At 38.2% G+C, this 14952-nt stretch overlaps 1 protein-coding gene across 1 annotated transcript in view; it reads right to left on the minus strand.

The window, feature by feature from the left end:
- The window catches only part of LOC109051605 (receptor-type tyrosine-protein phosphatase kappa-like), a 151815-nt gene that overhangs the window by 28021 nt on the left and 108842 nt on the right, over window positions 1-14952 (minus strand). Inside the window, 7 exon segments of the mRNA XM_042746354.1 lie at window positions 3245-3281; window positions 3665-3938; window positions 5615-5720; window positions 7299-7500; window positions 7684-7793; window positions 10335-10611; window positions 10613-10635. Coding sequence (XP_042602288.1) covers window positions 3245-3281; window positions 3665-3938; window positions 5615-5720; window positions 7299-7500; window positions 7684-7793; window positions 10335-10611; window positions 10613-10635 — 1029 coding nt within the window.

A 14952-nucleotide genomic window follows, 5' to 3' on the forward strand; every position in this document is an offset into this window, starting at 1 on the left:
GATGTTTAAAGCTCTATATACAGTACATATGATCTGCAAACAGTGACATCATCACAGCAAGGCATGAGCTGATTGGCCTCTGCTGATACTGCAGCCAATGAGCCTGCTGCTTAACTTTTAAATAGTTTAGAATAGGCAAATCTTGCAGCATGAAACCCTCCACCTCCACCAGCTCCACCTGTATAGATCTGTCATGGCTAATTTCAGCAGCAGCATGTCTTATATGTATGCATAGTTGTAGCAATACTACTACTATACATTAAAAAGGATTTCACTATTCTAAAATAGTTCATACAGTAGTCGATATTTAATGGATTTCTGCAGGATCATTATGTTCATGTACTGTTTTTAAAGGTTATTATAGCCTTCTTATCTTACAGCCGTCTTGCAATTGTTACCTTAAAGAGCTATTTCTACCTGATTTAACCTGTAAAAATGTGTGAGTTTTGTTGATATAAATCAATTTATTTAGGTGAATTCAGTGATGTGAAATAATATTTTTGACCGGTTATTAAGAGTAAGTGTTATTTTTTTTCTGTGAATAAATGTAATCTATAACCCTGTCCCCCTCACCCACACAGAGGAAAAGGAAAGACTGTAACCTTACTGGCAATCACTTTTGACACTTGGGTTAAAAGGTGATAAATCAGCGGCGCTGTGTGGTTTTAGATGCAGGCCTGTATTGGTTCAGACACCAAAATTTGCCCCCTGCCAGAAGACTTCTGTTTCTGTCAGCTTTTATGAGTCTGATCTGAGAGAAAAACACTAGGAGCAATTCAATAGAAATTGGATTACATCCATTTTGGAGATAAAATTCCATGCTTAAAAACAAAAATGTATTTTTGTTGCTAAACAACACATGACGTGGGCTATATCTAATCCGTTCTGGGAGTGCTCTGAGCCGCGGGCAGACTTTTATCATTCGATTTCCTGCTGAAAAACAATTAATGAAGAGCCAGAGGAGGAAATAACGTGCAATAACTCAGACGAGACACGACTGAAGGTACTGTCATTACCACAACAGCACACTGGCAATACATATGTGCATCACTCCAAGCAGAATACACTTCAGACATTTAGCTGGATAAAATCTACAAGAAACTATATGTTCAATATGCAGTTATGATCATGATTTGTTACTCTTATAAATATATATATATATATATATATATATATATATATATATATATATATATATATATATATATATATATATATCACATAACTCAATCACAACTCTGCAAATAATCACAAAATATATGCAGTGAAAAAATCTGAATACTTTTGGGTTGGTTTAGTCTCAGAATGCCAAATTCTGGGTTGCAATTTTAAGGAATAAGAAAAACAATGCTTGACCTGTTAACACAAACTGTTTTGTCAACAATCCTGAAGCAATTTCTTGCAGTTCGTGACTCCTTTGTGCTACAGGGATGATTGTTAGTCGATAAAAAATTGCTTGGTAGTATGCTCAGAAGTTAATGAATAATTATTTTTTAAGTATACAAAATATTATTAGAAATGTAGTTACTAAAAAAAAAATTAAATATATTATTAAAAAATTGTCGTGAGATATGATATGATGAGCCTATCCTGCAACAAAAAAAATGACCATATAGGTTGTTTGTGCAAGCACCTTATTACAACCTATATTTACATTTTAAAGTTAAGCGCCCTCTAGCGGGTGTAAAAATAATGACAATGTCGTGTTGCGTCTGTGGTCATGAAATGACATATAACTGTCATTACCAATCAAAATGCACGTTTATTTAAATGTAATGTGTGAACTTTTTACACCGATCTTATGGTAATTCGTACATATTTTACTAGGTGACTAATTCGTTTGAATGACCACCCCTAAACCTACCCCTCACAGAAATCATGCAAAATCATGAATTATAGTGCATATATATTTTATGAGCACGTGCATTCTCTGGGAACAAACCCATGATCGCATGATCACATGATTACATATCGTCATATAACGCAATGCTCTACCAACTGAGCTACATGAAACCCGAATTATAGCACAAATTAAAGAGTACAAAACATTAATATGAAAGCGTCCTGTTGCCGAAAGGGGCGCAATTGTAGAATACACTCTGATAGGTCTTATTTCAGGGATTTTGACAAACGACCTAGACGGGCATATTGGTTGGAGGACAGGTTGTATATGACAGGTGTATCTCAACATTATATTACACTGTTGTCTTCTCCAGTTTCAGTTTCATTACTTAAGAGCCAAAGCAGCACAGCATCACGCCACACAGGCAGATTCATGTCTCCGGTTACTGTGGCTATGGATTTTCCATTCTTTATTTTATTAGCTGTGTTATGAATGGCAGTGAAATGCTTTGTTTTCAAAGTTATCACACTGTTTCTAGCAGGACTGAGCAGTACTACTGCCAGCTCTCTGCCATCAGTTTAAAAATATAATTATTATAATTTTACCCCTTCTGTATCAGCACATTACCACAAATAGATATTTTTATAGCTTTAATTTTTGCAGTAGACTGGTGCTTTGCAGTCCTGCAGTCACTGATCAGTACTACTGAACATGGGCTACGCTCTTATCATTGGCCTTGTTCTCTATGTGTGCTCTTCTGTAGTGTTCACTGTTGACAGTGAAGTAATATGTGGCTGAAATGACAATAAACTTGTCTCAGTACAGGCCTGTGCTGGACCATGATCTAAAAGTGTTCTTGTGTTAGGCAGTGTCACCTATTCAATTTTAAAATGGTCCACACATGCCAGACTCTAAAATCTACCAATTTAATATGCACAAATACATGCAATCCATTTCCATTTGTATTAAGGCAAAATGGCACGAATGCAGAAGCTTGAATTTATTGCACATTAAATTACATATAAAAATCACATACTGTGCCTTTTACATAGCAGTATATTTTAGTGCATATATTTGGAGATGTTTATAAATGCGATGCATATGTACAGTAACTGATTATATGTAATTATGATCCATATGTACACGCATCTGAACAGAATAGGCAGTTGCGGGCTTTGGCCCGTCTATCTGTATTATCAGACACTGTCCCACTGCATATACTAAAATAGTTTTTCTATAACTCTGCTAAAAGCTCAGAGCACACGACACCAATCACCGCCAGACTTTAGATGACAGAATTTAACCTGCTTTTACATCATAACATCAGAGACAGAGAGAGATTAGAAGGAGACCGACTGGAGAAATGAATGGAAGATGCATGCTCTTAATTTGAGGGCTTACCTTTAAAAGCCAGTTTCAGACACTGTGTTTTACTTTCCTGAAACACAAACAACAACAATTTAAAGACAATTCTCAAAACTCTAGTAATAGCAGAGCAGAATCACATCAACATATTGACTGTAGAAGCTTGACTTGTAATTCAGGTTGTGATTTTGAAACACTCTGGGCTGCTATAGTCAAAAAACTAGAAGGCCATATTTTCACATTTTTTTTAGTATTTGTCACAGGTATGATTGACCTTGTGATCTGTTTAACAGTCATACCATCATATGCATTGCAGAAGAATGCACAACGCACCAATAAAAGAGCCTGAAGCAACACAAACGGCAGTTCAAGGACAGAACAGATCAAACTGTGGTTCTGTGTCACACACTCTCAGTCACTGCGAGGGATACGTGTGTTTATTTGTCATCTGCTGACCTTCTCCACGCTGCTGACCGCCTGAAAGTAGATGTTGTAGTTTTTGCGGGGCGCGAGGGGGGCGTTCCAGTAGCCGTGGTACGTCTTGTTGTCTCCCACAGTAAATGGCAGCGGTTCTGGCAGATTTCTGGGCGGGAGCTCGGCTGCGAAGTAATACGGCAGCCCGGCGCTGGCGGCGTTCTGATAGGAGACCGGCTCACGGTAACACTCCACGCCGCTGGCCTCCCGCCGCACACGGTGCGGGTTGATCTCCCTCACAACGATCTGATAGGAGCTGTTGATGACGGACAGAACATGACAGCCAGTCATATAATGATATATGACCATGATATTAGACATTTTATTTGATGATCTAAACTATATATATACAGACACATACACACATGTACATAGTTATTTTTATATAAAAATAAAGAAGCAAATTACAAACCATAAAACTATAAGACAAATACAATAGATACAAATTAAATAGCCTAGTAAATAAACTCGTTTTTCCAATACAGTAGGTATAACATGTAGGCCTATACATTATTTAACATCTTTTTTATTTAACATTAATGAGGCAGAAATGTATTTAATTAGGGTGCTGTCCCTTTAAGACCGAATGAATGTAATATACTGACACATATCCGGTTTTTACCTGTTTCATCTGTTTATGTTCACTTAAGCCAAACTGTATTTACGTGAGATACTGCACAGCTGTGTGTGTATTTGACAATCAAGGCTCAAGGAGAACTGAGCGCTGAAATGGGATCGCACGGATGCGCGGCCGAGAGAGCGTTTCTGTTGTGCTATTCAGCGTGAGTCCGCCTTCACTTACTGCATGTTAATCAATGATGAATTGTGATTGGATGGTAATTTTGTTCAACTAAAAGCTTAGTTACCTTTGATGAGGCTGTTCTCGTGTGACAGAACACTTCTACTACTTGCTCTGATCACCCAGTCCCACAGAAATTTTGAAATACGGGACAAATCATGATTTGTTTTTTTTGTTAAATAAGTCGGGTCACTAAAAATAGAGCTGAAATACGGGCCTTTCCTGTGAAAAAATGGGATGTCTGGTCACCCTTATTGATTATTTAACTCTCACATTTGCAATTGTGCAGATATTTGGGAAAACAGCACTCTGATATCACTAAACTATATCATATAAATATAAGACAAAAACTATTAAAAAGTAATTTTTTTGCCCTCATATCTTGAATTTTAGGCTGATATCTTGAGGCTTTATCATGCAGTCCTGCAGGTTCATCAGCAACTGCAGCAGTGTAAGATGATGGACAGGTCTGGATGGGGCGGATATTTTAACATGTAATTTTTTCCATAATTAATCACACCGAATCATCACATTAAATTGACAGCCATATATATATATTTTTTTACTTACAAACATTTTGAAAAGACCGTAGAAATTATTCTTATTAGGATATCTCTGGGAAAACTCTAACTGTGCACTAATGGGCTCGTGTGCGTCACATCCCCGTTTCCCTCCACTTTCCCAATGCTGTTTTTCTGGATTTTTTTCATACTTTACTGAATTTAAACAATACGTAAATAAGTCTCTCCTGCTCCTCTGAGTGTGGCTGCAGGAATGAGTCTGCCACAACGACAGCTGAATTACTGAAAGAGTGTTTTCAAGCCCAGATGTGACACAGAGCCTCAAACCAGTCAAACAGAGAGCAGAGAGAGGAGGAAGAGGAGGAGGAAGAGTCAGGCACGGCTCAGATCAAATAAGAATCTTTGTGTAAGTATTGAGAGGAATATCGAACAGCTGAAAGAGACAAAGATGGAAGGAGAGATAGAGAGTGGGGGTTTATGAGCTGAGAAACACAGGAAGTGAATATGGGAGCAGTAATGTCCCCAGCAGCAGCAGCGGCTCATTACAGCACCGAGAGGAAGTCTAATAACGTCTGGAGGATATGAGGAGACCGAGGAGACACAAACACACACCTGATAGGAGCTCCTTTAGCCTGGGCAGGTTTCAGCAGGACGGTGATGGTAGTGGCCGTCTCGTTCAGGGACGCCTCCGACCCATCGTACTCCTCTAGAGTAGGTGCTACAAAGACAGAGAAAGACTGAAAGTGTCACCATTGTTCCCTTAATGAAACTGTGCTGGGGAAGCTTCCCTGAAACTGTACTTTGTCGAGATACAAGCTATTCGCGATCTAAAGTAGCTGAGCTGCAGTCTGCTAGCCTTCCTCAAAACAAGTCTGCACAAAAACAATGAGCATCTCAATATGCTTGACAGTATCAAACTTATAACACATACATTTACACCATCTCAAACTTTATTTATAGAGCGCTTTCAACACCACAAGTGGACCAAAGTGCTGTACAGAGAAGGACACAAGAGAAAAAAAATCAATGCAGACAAAAGATTTATAAACTAAAATAAACAAATTGAACTTGATTACAGTTATAGTAGTGTTCATTAATTTTTTTTTTTTTTATGTAAAGGCACATGAGTGACAAATTATGTTATGGATTATTTATACTATTATAGCATTCATTAATGCATTAAATCAGCTGTTATTTTTATTTGTTCAGCTTTCATCTTAGTTATAAGCAAATTGTCTTGTGCATTTGTCATTTTTATTAGTTTTCTTTAAGGTCTACTTAGCATTAATGTGTTTTTTAAAGATTTATTTTTGGTGTTTTTGATTATACATTTATAAAAAAAAAAAAAATCAATTAATGAAAGCGATTTTTGATAGTTTTATTTACAAATAACAACACTCTTATGTATTTTTGAAGCAGCATACTGAAATGAACTGATCTGGATGGATCAGACTATCACTAGTACTTAGTACAACTAAGCAAGTAAGTAAACAAATAGATAAATAAAAACAGGGGTAAAAAAAAACACACCTAATTCCACTCTGTGTGAATAACCAATACAGAAGTCGATTTGTCTTCCTCTTTTTGTGTTTCCTTGCTTTCCTCAGCTCTGCATGTTTTGTTATCTCCACCTACACTTCTCTCACTCTCAACAAATCTGAAGTGATGGATTTCTGAAATGCTAGAAAATCATATTTCCCCTGATCATGCCTGTATTATGGTGAAGTACGCAATAGCGTGAGAAAGCCTGAGGGACGGGTGATGAGGTTACGTTCCTCATCGCTCATTAGCAAAGCACAGAAAAGAGCTTTAACATCCAATTCAGCTGATTGTGCTCAACACAGCCTGTGATTAAATCAGGTGCAAATTAAAACAGACTAACAAACAAGGGCTTCATTTTCTCTATAAAAACATCATTTGTTTTTACTTTAATTAGTTGACCAGAAACATCAAGAGCGGACTTGAATCGATCAAAAGTCATTCAAATACATACTGATTACACAACAAAATATTCTCAAACTATATAAATTATAATTCAAAAGTTTAGGGTCAGTATTTTTGGGTGGAAAGAATGAATACTAATGAGCATTGATGCATTGATGTAATGTTGCAAAATATTTCAAATTCAAATAGAATCATGAAGAATCATGAGCAAATGCAAAGATTCCGTTTTCTGTCTCCTTCTCCCACACCAGCAGATACTCTCAGTCATAGCAGAGGAGATTTTCCCTTCACAATGCAGGTGACTAAAGACACGAGATACATCAGATCTGATGTAACATGAGCTCATGCACACCTGATATGTTGGTGGTGACGTTGAGTGTGGTTGGGGGTCCGTATCCCTTGCTGGTACTGGCCCGGATCAGGAACTGGTAGGTGGTTCCAGGATGCAGCTGTGTGAAGTTGTGGCGCGACGTGTTCCACGGTAACGACACCAGAACAGGCGGCCGCAGCAACGGCACTGACGGGTCGAACGAATGCACGCTACTGTAGCTGATCTGGAGAAAACATCAATTTCTCATTCAAATGCATTATATATCGGATGGTTCCTTTATTTTCAAACTTCTATGTACTAACGGTGCAAGAGAGTGTGTACTTTTAATAAATCATAGCCTTCAGGTTTGCACACAAGCACTCAAATCTGACACAGTGGGATTGGAATGAGACACTGGCAGCATTACCTCATACTGGGTTATAATGCCGTTGGGCTCCAGAGGCTCTTTCCACTGCAGTGAGATCCTATCCTCTGACGGAGTCGCTCTCACAAACTCCTTGGGAACCGGACCGGGCACTACAGCACAGACACACAGACGAGGAGAGAAATGAACACTCAACCAGCAGCTTCAGCGAGAGAATAACATTGGCTTGTCTTACTGAAAGCTTTACCTCAGTGGAAAAGTTACCGCTAGAAACTGATATGTGTTTATGATGACCAGTGATGATAGCAGAGCGGCAGATGTGCAGCACCAGGGGTGTCACTAGACCCTTTTTACTAGTGTGTGAGCTGTGCCCCATAAATCCTTATCTGACAATGAAGATTGCTGTATACAAACCCTGATAATATTTCAGCAATCACGTCATGCATGTTTTTTTTTTTTTTTTTTTTAGCTGTTAGAAGCTAGTGACTCACAATTGAGGCAATATTGATGTAATTGAACCAATCAGTTTGTAAAAAGGTCTGAAACTGTTCATGATTCAGTTTGATTCATTTGAACAGTTCACTCACAGATTGAATCATTTGCAGCGGTTTCTTACACTGAAACAGCAAGGGGATACTTTACAAGACAAAAAAAAAAAATGCTGGATGAGGTTGATATTTACCTACAATCCATCGCAAATCATCAGCGATGAAGCAGCTCTTTATTGCTTATAAATGACCCTATACTGCAGGTTAAGACCATTTATATCCACATATCCATAACCGTATCAGAAAAAGAAAAAAAAGAGTATAAATACAAGGAAAATGCTGAGTACACTAGCAGTGAAAAGTCTGGAAAAACTAAAACCCTCTGATGCAAAAGTTCCTGCCTCCATGAGTGAAATTAGTTTTGATGACATATAAATTGTGCCTACATAAATATTAAATGTGGGCACAACATTAATTCTGTACCTGACTTTGATACCGCGCACGTTCGCTATAAATCATTCTGCAGGATAAAAAGGCCATTAACACAACACAAAAGAAATGGGCAGGAATGACGGCACTCTGGTAGGAGTGTGTCATCTCATCAAAACAAGAAAACGCTAGCTTCAAAAGTCATTTGCATATGTGCAGATGAAAACAAACGGTGTTCCTGTTAGCAGCGCACACCTATACCTGGCTTTGCCGGCATTCAGCCTGTGGAGCCGCTGATGTGGTCTTTATTGTGCAGCAACGATATTCACCTCAAGACGCCTGACAAAAAAAAGTTGTGCAGGCGATGTGCATGTCCCAGATGTGTCAAGAAATCACAGCATCTTACCCACTTCTGACTGTCAGGTGCGCTCAATATACTCCTGCCTTTATCCTTACTTGAATTATTTGCCTCGCTCATCTCATCTCCTGAATAAAGAAGTTATATTTATACATCCTTGACACGTCTTGATCTGTTTCTCCATGAGAGCGATGTTACACAAAGAGGCTTTAACTGTCAGTGTAATCATGTAAACATTTTAAATGGGCCAATGCTGCACTTGATCTTTTGGATATATCATCAGTCACCTGATCGTACAGCACTTCAGCAGATCCGTGTGTTTCTGGATGAGATGTGAGATCTATACTACAGTGTAGGGATAAAAGTATTGGGACATCCAATGTCATCGCATTTCAGGGAAGGAGAAATGACGTCAGGATGTTGTGAACATTGGACTGGTTTTGTGATATCTAGACGTTCGGTTTGGCTGGCCCTCCAATCAGTGATCTTGATGGCTCACCTCAGCATGGAGGAAAGCGAGAGAGGGCAAAATGAATTCATGTCAGACTCACTTACGCCTGAGCACTTATCATCTGTGGACCGACAGCGTGCCGAGAAATTCAACTAGCCACAACAGAGTCCAAAGCCACACTCTTCAGGTCATCATACAGTGAGAACCAGTGATCATCAGCCCTACACAGGACTTGGAATATTAACACTATCTGAAAAAGAGCAAGTCAGCACACCTGGACCCGCAATTACAGCACAATCACACGGCACACCAAATAAATCTGAACCAAGTCATTCTAGGTCAGTGGTTCTCAACCCGGGGTGCACTAGAGTGACTTAAAATGATTTAAAACAAGACAAAATAAGTAAGATACTTCTTATTTTAAGACAAGACACTACATGCAAATCATTGTTTTTCATGCACTGGTCATTTTGAGATTTTGGGCTATTTTGTTTCCATAACATGCCTTCTTGTAGGCTATATTCACACTGTCTGTGCTTGGGATTGACAGCCGCATTTATGTACGGGTGTGAGTGTCGAAATTCAGTTTACAAGAGTCTCAAGTACTGTTTGTAAGAAAGTGCAGCGAAAGTCATGATCATATTCCACTCATGACTATTAGACTACATTAGTCAAAATGTTCCCCCTATTCACCTGCAGTGTCTTTCAGGTCTACACCATATGTCTCTGAACGTCCAGTGTTCAACAGACGAGGTGAAACAATGCATCTGAAATGTGTGATACTGTACGATCTCATGCATAACACACAGCTCATTTTCAAGAATAATGCACGCTGTATTCTATAAAATGTGTGATTTCTAAAATGTAATTATTTTGATTTTAATAATAATTATTTGACTGAATTATTTTACTCTACGGATACTCATAAGTAATACTGTTAGGGGAAGTGTGTGCTGCACTCTCGTACCATCCTCCTCGGTCTGGATCACGGTCTCGTCGCTCTCTTTGCGTCCCTCAGGGTTGGTGAGGATCATCTTCAGGCTGACGTTGGTGTTGGGCGGCAGGTTGCCCACCACGTGTCGGGGGGCTTTGGGGTCCATCTCCAGGCAGTCAGCTTTGCTCTGGTTGGTTTTGTGGTAGTGGTAGCAGATGGTGACGTTGAAGGTGTGGCAGCGGGTGATGTTGTAGCCCAGCGACTCCCAGTCCACGGCGACCAACCTCTCCTCCATCTCCACAATCCTCAGCACCCCCATGCGTCCGCATGGGTTCTGAGAGAGAAGACGAGAGACGGGTTACACTCGCAGACACTATTCACACTCAGCAGGACTCTGAAACACGTTCACATATCATGTACTTTTCTGATTCACAAATACAGCTCTTTGTTAAAATGCAATCCAGAACTTGTCACCCTCATTTATTCAGATTTGTTTCACAATTGCTTGGGATATTACCTCATCTCACTCTACTTTTTGTTATGACTTTTATGATTTTTTTCATCATGTCAGAAATCTGAATGCTAGTTGTGGATATTCCATGACATTTTATGCAGATATCAAACAGGCCAAAAGTTGTATTGCCATCCAGAACCATTAAAACAATCTAAATGCATGTTAAAGATTAATTAAACGAGCCATTCATGTTCACGTTTTCACCTTTCATTTTTGAACTCAAAGCCTTAGATCAAAATGTCATGTCTAAATCTTCCTGTAAAGCACCTTCTCTCTGCTTACCCTAGTTAAAAAGTTATATATTTAAATTACATTTATTTTATATTAAGTATAGTTCAAATCTATTAACATATTTACTGACGTATCACTCAAGAATTACTGATATAAAAATTATAATTTAACTTTATTTGGAGCATTACATTGTGCACAATGCACATTTATTAATATTAAGCCTAAATGTGTTTTAATGTCACTATTGATGAGGATTGTATGATCTTTGAATAATATCGGTCTTTAAATGTAAAATATTTATCGTGTACCTGAAGTATACCTGCAATAGTTTCATTTTAGTTAAATATGCGTCAGTATATTTTTAGATGGACTTTAGCACTACTTCCCCACAATTAAAGTGCATTAAACATAAAATTGGTTTATTAATTTATTAATTAAGCAGACTTGAAGTTTACCAGTTTAGTATACCAAAAGTACAATTGCAGGGTACTTTTATTAAGTACATAAATATGTAAATGCACATATAGCATGAAATAAATGTATTTCAAATACATCTTAGTATATTTATTTTTTCAGCTAAGTGCAAATAGCACGTCTTGTTGGCAGAGGCTATTTACACTAACTCACTACCAACGTGTGATTAGGACAGTCAACACTAAAAAAGACAGACGTCAAATGTCAGCTCCAGAGGCATAAATGGTTAATTGCGTAGTCATTTTTTGTTGTGATCGACCCGGGTTCAAATCCGCCTTTTGCCTAACTTTTTTCTACCTTTTTCAATAAAATGAAAGAAATAATTGCATAGTTAAAAATAAAGTATCGGGTATGGTTAGGTAGGTGTAAGGAGGGTTTTACTGTCCCAATAAGGCACCAACCATTTAATAATTTGAATTAAAATGATAATTTACACTCAAAATTTTATTATTGAATACTGTTTAATAATTTACTACAGTACTGAGGTGCAGATAATTGCCACTATTTGCAGTAAGTAGTATAAATAGCAGAAAATCCTGCTATTTTATTTTATGCATGTCCATATTTATCAATATTTGCACTTAGTGTAAACAGCATCTATCACTAAGAAAATATGCTATTTTAACTTAGTGTAAATAGCCTTTATTGCTATTTACACTTAGTGCAATTACCGCTGCCTTATTTTTTTACTAGGGTATGTTTGCTGGTTTCCTACAATCATTTAGTTACTCTTAAACACCAACCGATGCATGTCACAATACAGAGAAGAATGGCTTTCGGCTGAAAAATTTCTCTTTCTGATGTTCAAATTAAAAAATGCTGAAGTGAAATGCGGGAGTGAACTGGTACGAGCGGTGCGAGCGAGAGACGGGAAGTGTTGTGAAAGCAAATGAGGCACCTGTGGACCAGATAAAGGCTCCTTCATTCACACACACACACACACACACACACACACACACACACACACACACACACACACACACACACACACACACGCACACACACACACACACACACACACACAGTACACACACACACACACACACACACACACACACACACACACACACACAGATGCAGACATTTGAAGCATCTCTAAACTAGCCAATGCATCAGTGAGAGAGAGGTTTCTTATAATGCCTCCCCATAATGCATCAGTGCAGCACTCCAAGACGGCCTGTAATTACTGTAACGGAGTAACTGATCTGTGCCAAACACTTTATCAGTGTCATTACTGCACAAACACACACAATGCATCATGCAACACACATGCAAATGAAATGCAGAGTGTTTTCTGCATTGGTGGTTGGTTATGAGATGTAGCAGGTTGTTGGTTATGTCCGCTTTGACCCTAACAATAATCTTTGACTTAACCTTAACTCTAACTAAACTGAAACCTTCCTGTACAGTCATAAATCAGCAAACCTCTCAATAAAGTCCAGCCTCTCTTTGACCTGAGAGTCAGGGAGGACTGAGCTGAGGTGTGTGAGGTCAGAGACCAGATGTCAAAACACTCAGTCTAGTATTGAGCTGTTGCTACACATGGAAGCACACACACACCAGCCCACTGAAGCTTTTCTGTCACAGTAACTATGCATTTTGCTTCAAATGTCATAAGCATTAAACCAGATGTGCTATTAATCAGATAACAGAAAACTGAGCATAGAAGAAGACAGTTTACACAATGTCTGCTACTGTGCCCCTTGTGGCAACTCTGAGATTATAATGCATATTGTGTTTTGCATTCTATTGCATCGAAAAAAAATTAAATTAAAATAAAATCTGAATGTAACAACTGAAATCATTCTCTAGCTAGAAGTGTTTGCATCCACATGTTTGTGTAGAGTATGTTTTCTACTTTGTATTTGTATATATTCACAGCACTTTTCAAAGTAGACATAGTTTCAAAGCAGCTTTACAGAAAGTCATATTGTACTTGCTACATGACTATTCATCAAATCAATAATCAACATTACATCAATTTTAAATTTTATATTCAAATATTTAAAATATTACATTATTATTAACATTAATATATGCACTTAATTTTTTTATAAAACTGTATACAATTATATATGAGTAAGGATAAAACAGCATGTAGTGATTCATCAGATGCAGAAATGAGTTGAAATGGTCAACTGCGTTGTGGAGCTTACCAGTAATTACACACACATGCATGCCATTGTTGACCAATCACAGTTCAATGTTCTAGAAAGCCATGTAAACATGAAAAACAATGTAAGTAGGGCATTAAATGAAAGCCAGTGGCAGGTGAGAGAACATGATGCAAGAAGAGAAAACTCTGGGGAAGAACAGAAGCAGAAAGCCAGATCAGCGGGTGGCGTGTGAACCGAGGGCAGACGACTAAATGAAACGGAGAAAGGAAATACACACACACACTCTAGGTACATGTAGTGCGGCCTGGGAGGTGGAGAGTCACACACACACACACACACACACACACACGCTAGCTCAGGAGGATCTGTGCATGTAGTCTAATTAAAACGAGACGCTCTGAATACAGATGAGGAACTTGTTAACACAGAACAGTGACTGGCTGTTTGCTCTGAGCTTATTAATAACAAAGCCTTTCCCATCATCCCTTTGGATGACACTTTCTCTCTGACTCATGATTGTCACGAATCTTCAGGAAAGCAAAGAAAACAAGACTTTGGCCTGATAAAAAAAAGTATGCAAAAGCGGTTTCTGTTCTGTTGTTATAGCTGGTGGACTGTCAGCTTGAGGAAGACCTGCATCATTAGGCAGATTTAGTGTCAATGTCCAAAAGCAAGAACTCAAGATGTGTTTCTACATTTAAAAACCAAACAAACACAAACACAGGGAGTTTCCTTTCATTCTTACAAACCCAAAAACACCTCACAAAATAAACTCTCAACAAAACCCATCAAATCAAAATTCTTTTAAAATCAACGTCAAACAAAAATACTATTATTTTACGTGCAATTGGGATACTAGGTGTTTCTAACATTCCTCCTAAATATTCTGGGGTACATTTGCCCTTCTAATTTTACTAGTTGCTTGTCTCCTACTGTTGTGTTTAGTGGTTCAGTAACCTGATGCAAAAGCTTGTGCTTTCTGTTTTGAGCACAATGACAAAAACTGCATTTAAAGCAATTTATTCCAAAATCAAGAGGTTCATCAGTTAAAGAGCGTGACATCTTTTCACTTAAAGGACATAAACAGAGAACCCACTCTTAAAAAAAAAGTGCTGCTGTCGCAAGGTCAATAACCCTAAGATATTTCTGATAGTAAGCTTTGATGGCTGTAGGTGTGATGAATTTAGAAAAGAAAAAAAAAAGATCTCAGACAGTCCAATAGCTTCTGTTACTCGCAAAGACTAAAAAGTCTGGAAATTCATTGGATTGTGTTTTATGTCAAGCTTCTGGCATCTGAATGTGAGAAGGAGACAGG

This window comes from Cyprinus carpio, chromosome B20 (assembly GCF_018340385.1).
Source record: "Cyprinus carpio isolate SPL01 chromosome B20, ASM1834038v1, whole genome shotgun sequence".
Lineage (NCBI taxonomy): Eukaryota > Metazoa > Chordata > Actinopteri > Cypriniformes > Cyprinidae > Cyprinus > Cyprinus carpio.